General features: G+C 36.4%; 1 protein-coding gene across 2 annotated transcripts in view; it reads right to left on the reverse strand.

Moving 5' to 3' along the window:
- Nucleotides 1-22,289, reverse strand: part of NUP35 (nucleoporin 35) — a 44,448-nt gene that overhangs the window by 14,147 nt on the left and 8,012 nt on the right. For both annotated transcript variants that reach the window (XM_044666469.1, XM_044666468.1), the window contains exons 3-4: nt 20,993-21,120; nt 10,529-10,589 (exon numbers count right to left, since the gene is read on the reverse strand). In XM_044666469.1, coding sequence (XP_044522404.1) covers nt 10,529-10,589; nt 20,993-21,120 — 189 coding nt within the window. The remainder of the gene's footprint in view (nt 1-10,528; nt 10,590-20,992; nt 21,121-22,289) is intronic.

Here is a 22,289-nt window from a genome sequence, read left to right on the forward strand (position 1 = left end):
ATGTAAAGAATTCTGAAAGAAATAGGCAATCCAAAAAAACAGTGGTAACTTTACTATATAGTACTGTGTTTTCTCTCTCTTTCCATTCCTGCTCCTCTGTTCAGTTCTCTATGGCCTCTTACCCACCCCCAATGAAAAACAAAAAAATCCTCCATGATAAAGGCACAAGATAGGCACACTGAGAGACTGCCACTGCCTGACTAGGTGCTTGACAGGAGACCTCTACCCCACTCATCTTCCTTCTGTCCCTATTTGGGAACTTCCTTCTGTACTTGGCCCCATGTTGCCTGCCTTCTCTGGTCTGTGGTCTCATCTCTCCTACTTGTGTCCATATTTGGTCTACACATGTCTGCCTCCATGTGGCTGGCCCCCCAAGTGTTCCTCCTCCTGCACTCACTTCTCTTTCTCCAGGCTCTTGAACCATATGTTGGCCAACCTCCCTCCATGGGAACAAGAGCTTCCTCCTTCCCTCTCTTTCCTAGACCCTCAGACTAATTCAAATTACATAAAAATTTTGCTTTGCTTTTACTAAAGCAAAAATTGTACCTCCACTGGACTCCACCTAAACAAAGGCATAATCACACCTCTGATCTTGCCAGGACCAAAAAGTACTACACTTCTATGATTAAGAACTCTGAAATTCCTTTAACCAATCCCACCTTCCTAACATTTTTATTTTTTTCTTGTGCCTTATCCTTCCCAAACCAATTCTTTATCCTCACCATTACTGGGAATCTCTTAATACTTTGTCAACTACTCCTAGTACTAAGAGGATTATCCATCCCTCCCAACCTCAACTCCTTAATGAAGTCATTTAACTCTATACACTTATCTACTCTTGAATATCTTGTCCTAAAGGAAAGCCCCAACTCTAGATTTACTCCTATCACCTTCCTAACTCCTCCATATGGGTGGCAGTCCCATGGATTCATCTTGACTTTGTGATAACTCCCAGATTTATATAAAAACATTTTCCCTAGAACTTCAGTCCCTTCATCAACATCTGGATATTTCAAAATGGATGTCGTGGAAACATATTAAATTCAACATGCTCAAAACTAAACTAATCATCTTTCACCAACAAACCCCTCCTTTTCCAAACTTTTCTATTTCCACCAAATATACAACCATTCTTCCAAACTCCCAGATTTAAAATTGTGGCATTATCATCTACTTAGTCTCCCTTTCTTTATATATATCAAATTAGCTGCCAATTACGGCATTTTTATCTCCACAATACTTCTTCATTCCCTTTCTCACTAATCAAACAGCACTTCATCACCTCACATAAATTATTACAATGGACTGCTTTGCTTCCAGTCTCCACCTACTCTCCCCCAACTTACAAAGAGTTCATTAACAAAGTAATTTTCCCCAAGTATAGATCTAATCATATCAGTCCTCTACCCAATAAACCTCAATGCCTCTTTATTACCATTGGAATGAAATATAAATTCCTGTTTAATTTTGAATGACCTAACCCCAATCTTTTCAACATCATTACACATTATTTCTCCTAATGTACCCACCCCCCCAATACCCTCTGACTTAGTTTTTCTGTTTCTCTTACTCTGTCTCCCATCTCTATGCTTTTGAATGAACTTATTTAAAGTTTTTTTGAATGAACTTTCTTTAATGACAAGAATGTACCATATTTTTTTAGCTCTGTCTCACAGAATCTCTCTCTTCCTTTAAGATGCACCTTAAGGATCATTTACTACATGAAGACTTTACTGATCCCCACAGCTGCTGATACCTTCCCTTTCAAACTACCTTGAATTTAACTTATTTTAATTTATTCTTTTTATAGTTACATGTGTACTTGTATCTCCTGTAAACTCCTTGGGAACAGAAACTGTTTCTTTCTTTGTATTTATATTCCCAGCACCTAGCCCAGTGCCTGGCAGAGCACTGGTTACATAATAAATGCTTGCTAATTGTTCACTCTGAAAAAGACTAGGGGGATGATGGCAGTCTTCAAGTATTTGAAAGGCTGCCACATGGAAGCATAAATGAGTCTTATTTTGCTGGGCCTAAGAAGGCAAAACTAGGAACACTAGGTTAGAAGTTATGTGAGAAAATGTAAGTCTATTATCAAAATAAATAAATAAAAATAAAACAACATGGCTACCCAAAAATGTAATAAAATATAGTATGTTCCTTCTCAATGGAGATCTTCAAAGATTAGGTGACAACTGGATGGATACATTATAATGAGGATTTTTTTTCAGGCAAGGTTTGGAACTGATTTTTGTGGTCTCTTCAAACCATCAAATTCTGTAATTCTCTAATCTGAAATAATTTCTTTGATTTGGTTAACATTCATTTAAATTATGATGATACTGAGTATGAAAAGATTTAAAAAATGAAAAATACACATAAAACAAAAGTCCCTACAAGAGTCATGCCTTTAATTTATAGAAAACAAGAAAAGTATTTTACTCTAAATTCTAAAGTCAATTAAAATATCCAAGTACTAAATACTAAAAAAAAAAAAAAAAAAAACAATATTTACCTGTACTATATTTTGTAATGGCCCTTATGAAGTCAAAGGCTCAAAGTTAAGAGGACCATTTAAAAAATAAATCAAACTCAAAAGTTCAAATGAACAAGCAGTCTTATTATTGCCCTGTCAGCTACTCTGGAAAACATAATTGCTTATACCTAATCTAAAACCATTTACATAACTTTAACATAATTGCCTTTTTAAAAGAATGTTTAATTGCTTCACTGATTCTACATCCTTTCAATCAGACTTCCTGGTACACACATGCTATGCTTTATAAAAGCTGAAAATTAAGCCTACCTATTTATAAAAATCACATTAAATTGTGACAGTAATATTTCTTGATAAATCATAACTTCACCCTTCACAAGATCAAACTAAGGCAAACTAAGGCAAAGGACCAATTCATGAAAATACTCTATTTTTTAAAACTCAATTGAAATAGAAGACTGATTACTTCAAAATTAGCACTACAGACCTAAGAGTAAGGTAGTCAAAAAAACATTTATTAGGCATCTGCTATGTGCCAAGAATCATGCTAAGTGCTAGATACAAAAAAGACAAAAAGACAATTCTTGCTCTCAAGGAGCTCACTATCTAATCGGGGAGACAACAAGCAAACAAATATGTATTAAAAAAACTATATATAAGGGTAGCTGGGTAGCTCAGTGGAGTGAGAGTCAGGCCTAGAGACAGGAGGTCCTAGGTTCAAACCCGGCCTCAGCCACTTCCCAGCTGTGTGACCCTGGGCAAGTCACTTGACCCCCATTACCCACCCTTACCAATCTTCCACCTATGAGACAATACACCGAAGTACAAGGGTTTAAAAAAAAAACACTATATATATAAGCTAAATAGGAAATCATTAAAGAAGGGAAGACATTAGAATTTATAGATTGAAAAGCTTTCTGTAGAAAATGAGATTTTGGTTTAGAGAGGGACTTAAAGAAAGCCAGGAAAGCCAGGAAGAAAACATGAGTAAAAAAAGCATTGCCACCAGAAAAAATGCCCAGAGCTGAGAGATGCAATATTAAGAGAGAAAAATTAAAATGCTAGTTAGTAGGGCAACCAGGTAGCTCAGTAGAGTCAGACTTGAGAAAATCCAGGGTTTAAATCTGGCTTCTGATCCTTCCTAGCTATGTGACCCTGGACAAGTCACTTAACCCTAATTGCCTATCCCTTACCACTCTTTTGCCTTGGAACCACTTACTACCTGTGTGAACCTTGATAGTCCTTTGACCTCTTGGGGTTTCAGTTTCCTCATGAGGGAGTTAAACTAGATTACCTCTGAGGTCTCTTTCAGTTCTAAGTTTTAGGATCCTATATTACCGTATATTTGTAATATGGTTAAAAAGTCTTTGTGGAGGCAGCTGGGTGTCTCAGTGGATTGAGAGCCAGGCCTAGAAAGGGGAGGTCCTGGGTTCAAATCTGGTCTCAAGATACTTCCTAGCTGTGTGACCGTAGGCAAATCATTTAACCCCCATTGCCTAGCCCTTACCACTCTTCTGCCTTGGAACCAATACACAATATTACTAGTCTAGATCACAATACATAGTATTGGTTCCAAGGCAGAAGGTAAGGGTTTTTTTTTTTGGTTTTTGGTTTGTTTTTATTTAAGTCTTTGTGATCTAGGCTAGTAATTCAAAGTACCACCTGTAATATTACATAGAGGCATTTGTTCCAAATTCCAAGCTAATATTCAGGGAACTGTGAGATTAAGATAAATGACAATTGTTACAGAACTTCTCTACTACCAGCTATCACCAGTTTTCTTACTTTTAATAACATATTTCTACAGTTTTCCTCATAAAAGCCTTAGGAGTAGTAGCAATATATTATCCCCATTTTACAGAAGTGAAAAAAACATGACTCAATGAATTAAAATTATTTGTCAAAGGTTTAAAAGGAACTAAGTGTTAGAGCCAAAAATTAAGATCAGGGCTGACTTCAAATCCAGTACAATATTCCATACTTCTACTTACAGTCTTTTCTCAAATATAGTAAAATCCAAAGTGAAGCAAGGACACCCACTCTCCTCAATATTATTTGAGATCATTCAGAAATGCTAGCAATAGCAAAAAGAAGTAAAGGAATATGGGTAAAGAGAAGATAAAACAATCCCTTTTTTTAATTAATGATATGATGGTTCATTTGGAAAATACAGTAGGAAAAAAAGGGGGTGTCTATTGATTTAATATACTCAACAAATTGTGATATTATCAACATAATAGCATTATTATTATGTTATTAAGAAAGATGAACTCAGAAACATAAAGATCTATATGAACTCAAACAGAGCAAAGTGTGAACTAAGAAAATTATATTCATGATGACCACAATAAAGGAAAACAAAACTAACATCAAAAATCAATGTATTAACCAATCTTATAGAATCTAATAGCTGTCTAGTACCAGTAATACATGAAAAGAAAACACACTATACCACACCAAATAAATGGTCATTCAGTCTCTGCTTGAAGACATTCAATGATGGGGAAACCTATCATTTCAGTTCATGACATACAAGATTACATTATCTTTTTTTTTTAATGCCCCATCATACTGCTAAATCATATTAAACTTCCAGTTCATTAAAAGTCCTAACTTCTTCCCTGACATAATCTTGATTACAGAAAACTATTCATTAAACATGTCTCTTTTCTCCATGACAGGAAGTAAACTACAGATGTAGGATGAGACATATTCTATTAGATAGGGTCAAGGTGTCAGTATCTATTTTGTTTTATTTAGTTGTATTTTTTTACTAAAAAAGTTCTATTAGGAGTAATGAGTATATTGTTTTTAAGAACATCCATAAAACTTTTAAAGCAAATAGGCAGGAAAAAAAACAATAGCAATGAGGATCCAGATTGGCTACTGAAGCAATATAAGAAGTTGAAAGCAGCAGCTATTATAGCTGGTAAAGCAGAGATTAAAAGTAAACTGAAATACAAGAAAAAAGAATTTGTAAAATGAGATTTTTTAAAAAGAGAGTCCTGAAGACTAGAAAGCAAATATCCACTTCTTGTCCCTCAGTAAACCCTTCAGCAATCTGTGCTTAAAGAATTAAATCTCTCAAAGGCTTGCTTATTACTCTTTCAAAAGTGAATAATATGGAAATAAGTTTTGAGTGACAATACACATATAACCCATTGGAATTGCTTGTCAGCTCCAGGAGAGGGGAGAGAACATGAATCATGTAAACATGGGAAAATATTTTTTAAAATAAAATTATATTTTTAAAAAATCAAAGGCTTCCTTATCCTGAAAATATTCTTCAGCAATATTGAATAACAAATTTTACTGTACCTGAAATAAGATTAACATTAACTCTCAATTTCAGTTATAATATGTAATCACTATTGTACCAAAATGATCTGCATAATCTAACACTGAATACTATCAAAAAGAGACTTTCGATTTTCTATTTTCCATGCCTTGTAATTAAAATTAATAAATTATATAGGGGATTTAAATTTATTTGGGTTCATTTAGCAAAAGTGGAAAATCTGGTCCCTCTGAACCTATCACCAATCTCATCTACTCCTTAAAATCCCAATTCTCTAACCCCTCTAAACTTCTCTTATTTCCCTACTTATATCACATGATCCACAGTTCATTTTTTATATAACATCCCTGTTTTTTAAACAATGGTCTTATTCAACCATGATTGTATGTCTTGCCTACATTTTTTTTTGGTCAAGACTTATGAGTAAAGTTATAGCTAAAGCAGCAGTGGCTCCAAGTGGCTGATTTAGGTTCTGTATATTTTCTTTATTACAGCTTCATATTTTCAGAGATAGCTACTACCTCTGCAGGGACTTTCCACAAGCCAGTGTTGGAAAAATCTCTCAGCTTTAGCTTAATTTGTTGACTTTTGATTTTGGACTTCCACATTTGCCTTGAATTCCATTTAAAAAATAAGGATAATTTCACTGTCAAATATAAAAAGAAATATGCCACTAAGGAGCTATTTAACCTAATACTCAAAGTGACATTAAAGATACTTCCTAATCAGCTCCTGTTTCAAACCCCAAAACCTTAACAAGGTCATAGCATGATCATAGATTTAGAGGTAAAAGAGACCTTAAAGGTCAACAAATAAAACCATTTCTATTATAGGTGAGGAAAGTGGCTAGTAAGTGTCTGAATTAGACTATGAATCCAGGTCTTCTTGAATGCATTCCAGGACCTGAGCCACATTTCTCTTTTGTTCTGAATCTGTTTTCATGGGTTTCAACTTATTATTATTCAACCCAATTACCTGACCCCAGAGCCACAAACAAATTCAATATGTGATACCATCAACAATGTTGCTCCTATTACCTAGCCTCTATTATTTTTTCTATTGACTTTATCTACCCAATAGATTAATACATTTCATTTTGATCCTATCCCAAATCCTAAAATAGCCTCACTCTGACCTCAACCGAAGCCTCCCAGTAAAAGCTTTAAGCTATTCCAAGTGTCTTCTCTAGACCTGCTCTAAGTCAGCCAAAACCTGAATTCCAAGAGCTAGAATTCTAGCCATAACTGTACATATAAAGGTCCAACAAGTGGCATTAACTACCAACTCTGCTAATATCCCATAGAAGAAGTAAGCACATCTATCCAGGTTAAGAATGACCAATCCTCACCCTAGATACTGTCCAGATTGACAGGATTTGAAGCTAGAAGGAACCTTCCAGTGATCTAAAGATAATTGTGCCCATAGTCATAATTTTACCTACCCCCTTATAATTCTGTAATATTTTATATATAGTCTATAATTCTGTGATGCTTTATAGTTATTCTGTTCTGATAGTGCTGCTGCCCCTGCCTTCCCCCCCCCCCCCCATGCTTTAAATTTCTAACAGTATTGTAAAAAAAGATGGCAGGGCCCCAGGGATGTTAAAATATAATCTAAATGGTTGTGGGTACACACACTGGGTGAAGGAGAGACAGGACCAGGATAGGGAGACCAGAGTACAGAGCTAAGCTGCTGCTAACTGACAAGAATGGCTGTTGGCCAACTGTCACCACTAGGCCAGAGTCTTTGAAACCAGCAGGCAAGGTAAAAGGTTTTAACAGTTTTAATTATGTTCAACTAAAATAAAGGTGGGATAGGGAATTCTACATTAAAACCTAAAGGGCAAAACCACAGGGCAAGGGGAGGACTTGTCTACACTAATTCTAATCTTAGTGACCTAAACAGGCAAGGCCCAAAGAAACAGAACTGGAGTCTCTGAGAGGCTGCTTCAAACCTAGTTCCAGCCAGGTTTGACGAGCACAGCTAATGGGTCTAAGGGTGGCTTTGGGGTTCTCACAGTAATCCACAGATGATCACAGGATGCCAAAAGCCAAGGTGGTCCAGGGTACCCAAGTAGAGAGAGTGTGCTTGAGATGCTGTCCACCAGGTCCCAAACTCCTCCTCCACTTGGTGCTGCTCTGTAGGTCTTGTCCACTTGTTAGAAACCACCACCACCTCTAGGAGTTGATGCAGAGCAAAAGGAGCAGAGCCAGAAGAACATTGTACACAGAGACCAATACACTGTGGTAAAATCGAATGTAATAGACTTCTGTACTAGCAGGAATGCAATGACCCAGGACAGTTCTGAGGAACTTATGGTAAAGAACGCTACCCACATTCAGAGGAAGAACTGCAGGAGTGGAAACACAGAAGAAAAGCAACTGCTTGAACACATGGGTTGAGGCGGACATGATTGGAGATGTAGACTCGAAACTACCACACCAATGCAACTATCAACAATTTGGAAATAGGTCTTGATCAATGACACGTTAAAACCAGTGGAAATGTGCATTGGCTATGGAGTGGGGAGGAAGGAGAGGGGAGTCAGGGGATGAAGGGGAAAGTAAGAGCATGAATCATGTAACCATGTTAACTTTTCTAAAAAATAAAAATTATTAAATGGAAAAAATTTTTTAAGAATTTAAAAAAATAAAAATATATATATAATTTAAAAAATAAAGAAAGAAAGATAGAAACAACCACCACTCAGGATACCAGGGAATCAGGATGCAGGTCTGAAATTCCCGAGGGCTAGCAACAGTTTGTGCCAATCACTAATGGAGTCTCTCTCAGAGCACAAGCCCACTTCCTGCTCCTTTATTCCATCTTGGAATGCTCCAGTCCTTCCTGCTAGGTCCATATAAACTATTGCTACATAAACTGCTAAATAAATCTTCCTCACAACAGTATCCATCCTAGGTCAACAAAACTATACATCTTTGACATTCTGCTTTGTTATGATTCTGTGTTTCTTTGCAGAGGTTACACCCTAAGTTGATGCATAGGATTACTAATGTCATTGGGCAGTATCCATAGGATGTTAGGGCTGATGCAAACCTTGCATGCATGATAAAGGGCATAAACCCTGTATTCATCACACCTGGATAAAGTCATGGGTCAGACAACCCATTCTAACAGGCCAGGGCAAACTACTCAGGTTAAATCTCATTCTATTTCTGTATTTCTAGCACCTATTGACTGTGTCTCTAGCTCATATTGTTCTATACAAGGGGATAGCTCAAGACTTGAGGTCTTCAGTTGCTTACTGGAGTCATGCTTTATTGTGAGACCAATCCTCTCTCAATAAACCTATTTTTTTTTAGTTGGAGACTTTGTTTTGTTTTTGGTTATCTCCACTAATAAATGTCCACTATAAGACTTTCCGGAATTCTTAGCCAAATCCGAAGAGCCTATCTCAAAAATCAAAAGATTAGTTGTAAGATCATTAATCTCCTAGAAGTTAAAAAAAAACACATTTCAAATATCCAAGCAAAGAGGATACTATTAGCTTGCTAAATCAAAAAATTTCAAGGATTTATAAAATTTCAACAGTAAAGCGGAAATTAGAAATCATCAAGTCCAATTCCTTCATTTTAAAGATAAAGAAAAACTGCAGCTCAGAAAAGATAAGGAGACTTGTCCAAGATAACAAAACTGATCAGTAACAGAGGCAGAACAAGAATCCATCTCTCCAACTCTTAATGCAATGATTTTTCTATGATGAGTATTTCTCCTTATAGCTAAGAAGTCTTTCCCAAGAAAAAAGAAATGTATATGTTACATATTTGGGTTAATAATTAGGTAGCTAAAAGTCATTGTGCACTTATGCTTATGGCTGAAAAGAGAGAATTTAAATTTTCAAAAAACAAAAAATCTTAAGAGTCAAATAAATACTGTTTGCATCATGTATACAAACATGGGACAAAGGGAAATTACCTTAAAATTCCCATATCCTTTTGCACTAAGGTAAAAACAGGAACACTGTGTAAATAGAATTAGCTAGATCCCATTAATAGTCAAAAATCTACTCAACCCAGGCATGCTAATGATGTCACTCCCACCTCCCTTAGTGGGAGTTACCCACACGTGACAATAAGTAACAAATCAAGAATAAGGGACTGCCCTTTGGGCAGTCCAAATCAATGTAGAAACTGCCATTTGTCCATTTGAATTAGAGGTGGACCACAGGAAGTGATGAAAGACACTATCTCTTTAAGTAAGTTAGGGAACTTCCTGTGGGAGCAGTTGCCATCTCGAACTGGAAGAAGAAGCATCTCCTGAGACCACAGACAGCTTACACTCTGTATTGTCACGTGGGTAAGTTAGGCTGGCTTCCTTGGCCTTGCTGGGCCAATTCTAAACTCTGCCTATCTGGCTGTTGGGCCCTGTGGCTTACAGCTTCATTTATTTAGCCTTCTAACCTTCTCCCTCCGTCCAGGCCTTTGGCCTGGACTAGCCTCTCCTTTTTCTCTTTATTCCTACTTTTACCGACCTGATTGTAAATAAACTCTTCAACCCGGTGCTGACTTGGGTCTGATTTAATTACAGAATCAACCTAAATTGTTGATTCCTGGCGGCCACATATTTTAATATATACCTATAAATACCTAAATTTTATTCCTTACAACACTAAAATATGACCAAAGTCTGGAATGTGAGAGAAGTCTGGTAACATCAATATTTTTTAATTTAAGGAATAACAAGCAACCTTTTATGTTAAGGAAAGTATTTACCTGTTCCTGGGGAAGCTGGCATAACTCCAACCAAGGGACTCTGCATTACTGAAATGTTGGCCTGCATTAAAACAGAAGTATATACATTAAGAAATAAGAGGGTTTTTTTCATGATCTAAAATAAGTTTTGAATACTTCACTTCAAAAAGATATTTATATTACAAACTTATACAAAGGAAACTCAGAATACTCCTATCTAATATAGTCAAGTATTTTTCTCCAGGAAGGAGGCTGGAGGCACATAATACATGGCAAGTATTAAGCATGATAAACATTAATTAACTATACTGAAAGGAAAAGTCTGGTTATCAGAGTGGGAGTCCTTTCAGTCATCAGTCTGTCTATAGTCTACCCATCAGCTAATTAAAGTAAAGGTCAGAAAATTAGCATCAAATTAAATAAAAAAACAAGGCTATAAACAACTATAGTAGTTTTAACCTGACCTTTTCAAATAAGTAGATACAGAAAACTGGAAAATGGAAAATATCAACCTTAATTATCACCATTTCCTACAAAGTTTAGCAAACATAAAACAATGTCCACAGTAATGAGGCCAACAAGCCCAGCAAATGCTTTGTCTGGCTAAGTAAAAGGATAGTAGAAAAGTCAAGTAAAGGAGATTAGACTACAAACTCATTTGTAAAATATGCCAGAGGAAGATGGCAGATGGTTATAAAGATTATCATCACTTAAAATAACATAAATTTAAAATAAACATTGCCCCCCCAAAAAAATGTTGTCCCCTAAAGCTTAGTCCATCTAGGCCACATCATCCCAAAGGCATTCAGTGATGAAACTGGCAAGTGGACAATAAATAAAAGAGAAATCTGGAGGCAGCTGGGTGGCTCAGTAGATTGAGAGCCAAGCCTGGAGACAGGAGGTTCTAGGTTCAAATCTGACCCTCAGACACTTCCTAGCTGTATGACCCTAGGCAAGTCACTTGACTCTTCACTGCCTAGCCCTTATGACTCTTCTGCCGTGGAACCAATACATAGTACTGATGCCAAGATGGAAGGTAAGAGTTAAATTTTTTTTTAATTTTTTGAAAAAGAAAAAAGAAACCCAACATATTTGTTAGCATTTCTATAACTCTCTCATCAACGATGACAGTCAAGAACCAACACATTGATTCTAAGCACCTAACTCCTTGAAGTTTGAAGAAGTCAAACTGGAACAAGGACTGCCAAGAACACACCAAGGCATAATATGCCAAAATGTATTACATAAATGTAAAAATACTAAGAAAGTATCTTCTTGAGAGTTATGTCAAATGGTAGAAAGAATGGGGATAGGGGGGCAGCAAAATTAAAGACACTGCCAAAAACAGTAATCAAGATAGCTATACCTATTTTAATCCCTACAAAATCTTTATGAAAATGATTTCCTATTAGTATATGCTCACAAAAGAAATAAAAAGTCATACAGCGGCTATGTGGCACATAAAATGAATCAGTCCCAAATGGATATATTCTAGAAGAATAGTAAAGATTTATTCACTCATTAAAACGCCTACTAGGTACAGATACAAAGCCAAAAAATGAAGCTTCTCAAGAAACTAACATTGTATTGGAGGTAAACAAGTACACAGAAAAGCAAATACAAAGTAATTTTACTAGGTAAGTATTCCAATTCAAATATCAGCATTTCATTTACTACTTAATAAAGAACTCAAGGATTCACTGAAGAGACCCAAGAAAATAAGATTTTTCCCATAATCCTACTTCTTTCCTTCCTTTGAAATGGTTAACTCCCACATGGTTGACTAAAGGCCCAAGTACTCCAACCCTCAGTTAGTATAAAAATATAACAAATGAACTGATAACATTGAAACTAAGTTGTATCTAGTAAAAAAAAAAAACTAGGTCCAGAAAAACTCTGCAAAGTTAATCTGTATAATTCACAAAATTTCACAGACCACAATCCCATGGAAAGCAGCTCAACTCAGTAAATTAGGCGAGTCCTTGAAGAAGTTACAACCTGCTTAGAAGAAAGTATCTAAATTGCTCTTCTCTTGTACAGCTATCTAATTAGTCTATGCAGGGAAGAAATAAAGTACTTGCTGGACCAGAATGAAAAAGAGACTCAAACAACAACAAAAATTTTTTATCTACAAACCAACCAAGGAAAAGAAGTAAAAATGAAGAGTGTATTGTTTCTATATCATGTCACAGATATTCACAACACAGTTTAGTGCCCACCTGCATTTTTTTCTTCCTTATGATTTGTTTTGTGTTCATGTGTCAGAAGCTCAAGGTTTGTGCTCACAACAGATCAAACACCTTGAATTGTAGGTATTTCTAAATCCTAAACTGGTACCATAATGATCAGGATGATTTAGTCATGATCTCCTGAGGTCTCCTGCTGAGGAAGATTTGGACAAAGGAATAAGTCTAACTCCAGGCCCATAGTTTCAAGCACCCCTGAATAGCAAGTGTAATGATAAAAATCTCTGAAGACTATCTCAATTTTATAATTCTTATTTGTTAAATAGTAAAAAAGTGGGAGAGGGAGAAGCACAAGCCTTTTGGCTAATGAGCCATTGGGACTGCCTATCCAGCTGGCACTTCTAGCCCCTGCTCCAATGAGCAGCTGAGTAAACCCAGAGTCAGACCTCATGGCCATGTAAAAGTTTCCTGTTGCCTCCTCAAAATGCTCTTCCTAATGTCCCTTTCCAGCACCTCTCTGATTGGAGAGCTCAGATCTCAAGCAGGATAAGAAGTGGGTCTTCTAACATGGGGCCCTAACCTGGATTTCATTACCTCATCTCTGTAGAGTTAAAGTGTCTACTCAGCTGCCTTTAAACTCATCATCTTTAACAAAGACAGCAACAAAGAGATGGAGAACCAAATCCATTTTGATAACTTAAGGGAGGAACAGGTGGACCTCTAGTTCAAAATCAGGCTATTTTTCAGGGGGACTGAAAATCATTTCACAGAAAATATCTCAATTCAATATTAATTTTCCATACAAAGAATACTAAGAATTAGTGAAACCATAGTCTCTCATGGCTCTTTTCAATTTCCCTGTAAAAAGAAGTTGAGAGTTCATCCATTAAAGAAGTAGCTCTATTCAGGAATAGAAGGAAGTTTGTTTCTTAACCAAAAAGATCGAAGCTGAAGTTTTTTTTTTAAAAACCTTTACCTTCTGTCTTAGAATGTGTAAAGGTTTCAAGGCAAAAAAGCAGTAAGGGCTAGGCAATGGGGGTTAGGTGACTTGCTCAGGGTCATAGATCTAGGAAATGTCTAAGGCCACGTTTGAATCCAGAACCTCCCATCTCTGGGCCTGGCTCTCAAATCACTGAGCCACCTAGCTGCCACCTCAATCTAAAGTCTTTAAAGAATCCTCTGTAGCTGTACTGACCATTTCTGCATCTGAATAATCTTTTAGGGTTTTCCTTTAGGCATTAAACAACTGGAACATAACTGAAGTGGGGCCAGTGAAAACATCACAGAATCTAAAAACTGGAAGGGACCTCAAATCATCTAATCCCACCTGTGCATGGTCAAGAATCACCTGGCAACTTGTCAAACAGCCTATTCTTAAATTCATAAAATAGGAGAAAACTCACTAGCTCCCAAGGCAATCCATTCTACTTTGGGATAAGTATTTTCTTTATATAAATATTCAATCTGCCCCTCTGTAATTTCTACCCACTGCTCCCAGTTCTGCCCTCTGTAAGTAAACAAACAAATTTAATCCTTCTTTCCAGATGAAAGCTACTTAAGTACTTAAATATTGCTATTATGTCCTAAGCCTTCCAGACTAAGCAACTATAATTCCTTTAACCTATCATAAAAGGTATGATCTCTAGTTGTCTTTTCATTATCAATGCGATACACAGAGATCTAAATCCAATGTGGTCTAACTAGGGCATATAAAAGTAGAAAACTATCACCTCTCTAGTCCTGAACATTATATACTTCTTACTGCAGCTGTTTCTGTTCAATTAGCTTTCTTGGTTGCTATATAAAATTATCTCATTTTGAATCTGCCTTATCATTTTCAATCACAACTCTACTAATTTTAAAAAAAAATCAACTTTTTTTAAACAAATGTATTATTCTCATTAATCCCTATTAAATCACATCTTAGTTGGTTCAGTGTGCTAGTCTTAAAAAGGCAATGGATTCAACCTGTCATATTTTTTAATCATATATAAAGACCAGTAGTATTGCTATTGGTTGAAGATGATAAATTGAAATAATTTAATCTACTTACAGTTACATTTGTTAATACATATTAAAATTTAAGACATAACTAAGTGCATGAATGGCTACTGTGCCATAAGAAATTATGAAATAAATGGTTTCATAGAAATCATTAGAAATATCACACAAATTATTTTTACATAAACTCAAGACTAATAACCAGAGTCTCAAAACCATGTCACTTGAAGATTAGGCAAAAAGAGTATTCAATAAACTCAAAGATCCCAACTTCTGCAGTAAGGATTCACCATATACCCAAAAAAGGCTGGGATAACTGGAAAGCAGTCTGGCAGAAATTCGATTTAAATAATATCTCCCACCACAAACCACAAGAAACTTCATGTGGATATGATTCTACATATTAAAAAGTAGATGCAGGAAAACAGAAAATATGCCTCTCAAAGACAAAGTTAGGAGAAGAATTCTTGACTAAACAATGGACAGAGATTACCAAAAATATAATGTACAATTTTTATTATGCAAAATTGAAAAATATTTTTACAAATTATGCTTAAAATTAAAAGAGAGAAAATTGACTGGGGGGAAAAAGTTCTGATATATGGATAAGGGACAGCTTCAGGGCTTAGAGAACCAGGACTAGAGATGGGAGGTCTTCAAATCTGGCCTCAGATACTTATTGTGTGACCCTGGGCAAGTCACTTACGCCTCTCCCTTACCACTCTTCTACCTTGGAAAAAATACACAGAACAGATTCTAAGATGGAAGATAAGGACTTTAAAAAAAAAAAAAAAGATGTATAGAGAACTGATTTGAATATATAAAAATAAAAGCCATTCCCCAAGAGATAAATGGCCAAAGAATATAGAGACAATATTCTGAAGAAGAAATGAGTTAGCAAACACATGAAAAAATGCTTCCTATCACTATTAGAGAAATGTAATAAATAAACCCAAAAGCTCCCTCTCACTCCCAGTAGATTGACTCTGATGACAAAAAAAATAAGAAAATGACAATTTGTTGAGAGGATATAGACAAACAGGCAACTAATGAACTAATGGAGCGACGAATTGGTTCAGCCATTAGAGAAAGCAAATTGTAACTGTCATTAAATGTCCCAAAATGTCACTAAACATTTTTGTCTGCCAATACTACTACTAGACCTGTACCCCAAAGAGATCACAAAAAGAGGAAAAGAACCAATATATTCAAAAATATTAATATTCATTCTTTTTGTTGTCATGAAGAACTAGAAACTAAAAAGTATATATAAATTGGAGAATTGAAGAACAAAATAGGGTGCATGAATATACTTATGGCTACTGTGCCATAAGAAATTATGAAATAAATGGTTTCATAGAAAGCAGGCAGGAGGGGGCAGCTGGTCAGTGATTGAGAGTCAGGCCTAGAAACGGGAGGTTCTAAGTTCAAATCCAGCCTCAGACACTTCCCAGCTGTGTGACCCTGAACAAGTCACTTGACCCCATTGTCTAGCCCTTACCACTCTTCCACCTAGGAGCCAATACACAGAAGTTAAGAGTTTAAAAAAAAAAAAAAAAAAAAAAAAAGAAAGCAAGCAGGAGCAAGAAAACAATTTTTATAACAGCATTGTAAAAATAAACGATTATAAAATACTTAATCAATAACCATCTATTAAACATCTACTATATGACGGGCACTCTGCTAGGCACTAAAAATGCTGATCAATGCAAAGATCAACCACAATTCCAGGGAACTGATGATAATCCTTATACCAAGTGACAGACTCAAGGTTGCAGAATTCAAGTTATTTTTTAATATAGGAATTTATATTGCTAGTTGTTGGTTCAATAATTTTTCAGTCATGTCCAACTCTTCATGATCTCATTTAGGGTTGTCTTGGAAACTATTAGTTTGCCAATGCCCACTCTAGCTTATTTTATAAATGAGGAAAATGAGGCAAACAGGATTAAATGACTTTTCCAGGATCACAGAGCTAGTAAAAATCTGAGGCCAAGTCTTCCTGACTCCAAGTCCAGCACTCTATCCACTATACCACCAAGCTGCCCCTGTTTTACTTAACCATATATAATTGTTAGAAGGAAAAGGAATGCTTGTTATTTGGGGGGAAACATTTAATAAATGCTTAGTTTACACTAATACTTAACTGGAATTTCCCATTCTCCTATGTGAATCTTTCCCTCCTATGTGAATCTTTTCTCTGACAGTTTAAATCCTATGTCCTCCATAAGACCTAATCCCCCAACCTCTGACCATTCAGAAAAAAATGATCTTTCTCCTTCCTTCCTTGTATTAAAAATAGCATGATCTATCTGCTGTTCTCATCAGAAGGTTTTATCTAAAATTTCCTGTCAGATCGGCTTTGAGGTTTTACCTCAGGGCTGAGACCCAATGGGGTGAACTTAGTTGTTGGAGTTCATTCATAACGGTTTTTCTGAGACAGTTTTTGGGGAATAAATCAAATCAACTACTGAGGGTCATAGATACTTAGCTTTGTCAGTTTGGGGGATACCTAAATAGAAACAGGGAGTTAAGTTAGCCCGAAGACATAGAAGGCTCCCTCTTGGGAGGGACATAGAGGACTGCAGGTCATTTGCTAGATCCCTTCAAATTAGGGACTCCTTTTTCTGATCCTCAGTTTGAATGCTTTCTTAAACAAAAAAGATTCTCTTTTTTATAAAAAAAAAATAGCATGATCTTTAGAGCATTTAAGATTTTAAGTGTTGCCAAGACAACTCTATATATTGGGTTGCTATATTATTATCCCCACCTTAAAAATAAGGAAAATGAGGCTCACAGAAGTTAAGTGACTGGCCCAGAGTCACAAAACTATTAGTTTGTATCAGTGACAGCATCTGAACCTAAATCTGTCCTGTCTCAAAGTCCAGCATTTTTATACTATACCATGGTGGAAGTCTCACAGTACTTTAAATCATAGAATATTCTTTATTATCATTTTTGAGATAGCATAATTCAATGATAAGAGCACTGATGCTGGATACAAAGGATCTGGGTTCAAATCCCACCTTTGATGCTTCCTATTGTGTAACCTTGGGCAAGTCACTTACTTTCCCTGGACCTCAGTCTCCTCATCTTCAAAAAGATAACCTCAGGGCTCCCTTCCAATTTTAGATTAACAAGCAGTTATTAAAGGCTTACTATGGGTATGTATACACATACCCATAGTATGTATATGTATACACACACACACACACACACACACATGCATGTGTTATGATTAAAAATGATGAGGGCCGAGATCTAAAGGAAGAATAGTATTTTAATAAAAGCCATGCTGATAGAGATAAACTGACCACGCGCCTGTAAGAAACCTATTCCAACCTCACCTCAGCCATTTACCTTTTCCTCTCCCCGCGCGCTCCAGTAGCTAAAGAGGAAGTTCCCAGTCACTTCCCCCTATTTTAAAAACCGTCCCTCACCTTGAATACGTAATCCAAAACAGGAAACCCATTAGGGATCACGGGAAATGTAGTTCCAAGTATCCCAAGTGCTAACCACAATACAAATGTTAATATTATTACCATACAAAGAAAAATAAAAGTCTTTGCCCTCAAGGAGCTCACAATCTAATGAGGAGATACCACCACGCAAACTACATGTAAACAAAGTTAACAGAGGAAAAATTGGAAATAATGTCAGAGAAAAGGTATTAGTATCAAAGTGACCCAGGAAAAGGCTTTTTGCAAAAAGTGGGACTTGAAGGAAGTGAGGAAAGCTAAGAAATATTAGGGAAAACATACAAGGTATAGGGTACGCCAGAGAAAATACTCAAGAGTTAGGAAGAAAGAATATCCTGCCCTATTTCAGGATTAAGAAGACTAACATAGTGGGGAGTAAGCAGAGGGAAGCAAAGTGTAGAAAGACCAGAAAGAGAAGAAGGGGCCAGGTTATAAAGAATTTTAAAAGCCAAATAGAGATTGTATTATTTAACAATATAAAGGAGCCTCTGGAATTGGAGTAACAAGAAAATCACCTTGGTATCTGAGTAGAGAATGAAGTGGAGTGAGTAGAGACTTAAGGCAGGGAGCCCAGACAGCAAGCTATTAAAATAATCCAAATGTAGAATAATGAGGGCTTACATCACAGGGTGGTGGCAGTATGAGAAAAGGAGGTATATTTGAAAGACATTATGAAGGCAGAATCAAGAAGAATTGGCAACTGATTGGATGGAGGGGAGGGGCATGATAGAGAGGTGAGAAGAATTGAGAATGGCATCTAAGCCTGGATGACTGGGACCTCAACAGTAATAGGGAATTAAGAAAAAGTAAAGACTTTGGCAGGAAAAGATAATGAGTTTAGTTTTAGACTTGTTGAGCTTAAGAAATCTACAGGGACATCCAGTTCTAGATGTCCAAAAGGCAGTTGAATGTTCAAGACTACAGAGCTCAGGCGAGAGCTTAGGGCTAGACAAGTAGATCTAAAAATCTTCTGTAGAAGATAATAATCCCTGGTAATAGATAGAAGTACTTTGAGAGTAGAGTATAAAATTAATATAAATTATACTCCTCTTTCCTCTTCTCAGGGGAAAGTTTTGAAAACCCATTTTGGTCAGTATCAGGCCCATCCTTTAATTGGGTGTGTATTCATGCTATGGGAAGATGCTGGAGGCCTTGTGGCTCCCTGCAGTCCTGAACAAGGCTTGCCTATTATTTCCCCTGACTCCTGGTTTCCAGAAGACTGTTCTCTGACCCAGATTGAGGTCAGGATGGACCAACCAGAGACCCAAAAGGAGTGAAATCACCAGAGGGTTTAAAGAGAAGGGCTTGAGGAAGGAGAGGGCTCTTGGTCTGGACACTTCCTAGCCTAGCAGCTTTTGGATAGCAAAAAGGACAAGCATGGCAAAATCAGATGAGTTAAGTGTAGCCAGGTGATTATGTGACTGTATCTCTCTCCAATCTTAACTACATAATAATTATAAATTAAAATAAAGTCTCCTGAGAATTTTAATCACAACAGTAGGAACCATTTGTATTTTTCTTTGAATTTTCTCCAAGACCTGAACACAATGTTTTTCATTTAGTAGGCAAGTAAATATAATTGTTAAATTAGTAACAACTTAAGTGGCATTGCATACAATAGAATCTTATTTCTGTATTGCATAGATTACCATGAGAAAAAGATTAAAAAATTCACTTGTATTTAATGAATACCTAATAGGTATAGCAGTGTTACACACTTTTACAAAATAAAGTTATTTCAAAAGCTTTCCAATATTTGCATACAAATATATAGATGCTTTTTTAAAAAAACCCTTACCTTCCATCTTGGAATCAATACCATGATTGGTTCGAAGGCAGGAGAGTGGTATGGGCTAGTATGATAATGAAATTAAATCTGCCCTGCCCATCCTTAATCTAATCACCAAAGGTGAGAACATCCCCACTTAATTCACAAGTTGGGAGGTCTGTGACCCACCTGTGCTAGAGTGAAGAATCAAAATCTACTGATTACCTCCTGAGCAGTCCTAAGCAAAGCATTTGTGATTGGACACATAAACTAAGAAGGCGGCACAGGAAGTGACACAAAAGAATAGCCTTTTAAACAGGAGTGACAACTTCCTGTCAGGGAGTTCTTGTTTGTTTCCTGGAGTTGGAGCTGCTTGCTGGACCTGAGACCTTGGTGAAACTGCTTTCAAATCTCTTCCTTAGAACTACACTTGGTGAGTGAAGAAGGCTGACTACCTTAGTCTCCCTAGAGGCACTAGCCACACAGAAGCTCCCTTGACTGGGAGAAGCCCTCATGGCTAAACCCCTTGTTAATTGACTTTTAGGTCTCCGGCTGGGCCTCTAGAGCTGCCAAAGTAAACCCAGACTTGAATACAAATCTAGTTCGTTAAGTTAGATCTCTTACTCTACCCTCTTCTCATCTCTCTACTTCCACTCTCTCCTATATTTTGTAAATAAATTACTAAAATCGTTTTTAAATTGATATTATTTCAATTCTTGGCGACCACACTTTTAAATATTAATATATCCAACCCAAAACCCCTTTTCCCCTTTTACACTAGGCAATAGGGGTTGAGTGACTTACCCAGAGTCAAACAGCTAGAAAGTTTCCATGAGGCCAAATTTGAGCCCAGGACTTCCTGTCTCTAGGCCTGACTCTCAATCCACTAAGCCACCTAGCTTGTCCCCAAGATATGTCTTTCAAATAACTAGACTTAATAAAAAAAATTTTAGCTTTGTAGTCATTACATTTAATCCTTAATCATAATTGATGACCTTACACTATCACATTAAAATCAATCCTTAATAACATTAATGTGAATACTACCCACCTGTCTTCTTGAAGATAAAGGTGTTGATCCAAGTCCTGGGCTGGAAATATCATCATAGATACTTCTAACTGGTGGTGCTCCACTTTTATCTTTATGAGATGGTACAACTGGTTGAGGTGGAGATCCACCTACAATAAATTCAAAAAAGGGAAGGAGTGATAAATACTGTCAAGCGTATTGACTATTATCACTTTAAAAAAACTTGGGATTTTTTTTTGACTAAGTAGTAAAAAGGACAATTAAACAAATGCATATCTCTGCAAATTAAAACTACAACATACCTAAAAAATGAAATAGAGGATTATATATTTAACAATATAAAGGAGCTACAGAATTGAATGAATAGGAAATGGGCAGATAGTAACATGGTCAAATCTATGCTTTAGAAAGCACACTTTAATATCTGAGTAGAGGATGGACTAGAGTGGGGAGATCAGAAATGTAAAACAACTCTTTTGCAAATATCAAATCTCAGTATCCCATAGAGAGATACAGTCATTTTTTAAAAGGATATTCCTACATCATGCTACATTTAAATAGAAAGTGTTACCCTTAATGTCTTCTGCATATACAAACTACATAAATACATATACTGCATAAATGTCTTCTCCGTAGTTTGTAGAATGACTCATTTCTAATATCCTATGGGTGAGAAGCTTAACTCACAGGTTAGAAACAGAATGCACATCAGCAGATATTCAAATTATATATTTTTGGCTTGATATTTCCATTCTCAGATAGTAAACCAAGATATTTAAATTGATATTCAATGGATAGTAATATATGTAGATTTAATGAATGGTTTGTTCAATTACAGTAACTGGTGTTTGCCATAATTCAGCATTCAGTATTATAAATGTTTAGAATAGCAAAAGGAGAAACCCAGCCATAATGTTATAAAGAGGCAGTGTGGCACAGTGCCTTAAAGTCAGGCAGACCAAGGTTCAAGTCCCACCTCTGATACATCTATCCTGGCTTTGCAGCCCTAGGCAAGTCTCTCTAACTCTCAACAAGTTACTGAGTTGCACTAATTAAGGGAAGTTATTCACTCAGCACTCCCTAAACAACAGTTCCAGCCCATCCCCAACAAGGTATGGTGGAGAAAACACTGGTTTAGAAGCCAGATTCCATTAAAACAACTTTGAGATACCACCTCATAACTATCAATATTGGCCAATATGGCAGTAAAGGAAAGTGATAAATGTTGGAAGGGACATGGAAAAATTGGGACACTAATGCACTGTTGGTTGAGTTGTGAACTGATCCAACCATTCTGGAGGACAATTTGGAACTATAT

The sequence above is a fragment of the Gracilinanus agilis genome, chromosome 3, assembly GCF_016433145.1.
Source record: "Gracilinanus agilis isolate LMUSP501 chromosome 3, AgileGrace, whole genome shotgun sequence".
Lineage (NCBI taxonomy): Eukaryota > Metazoa > Chordata > Mammalia > Didelphimorphia > Didelphidae > Gracilinanus > Gracilinanus agilis.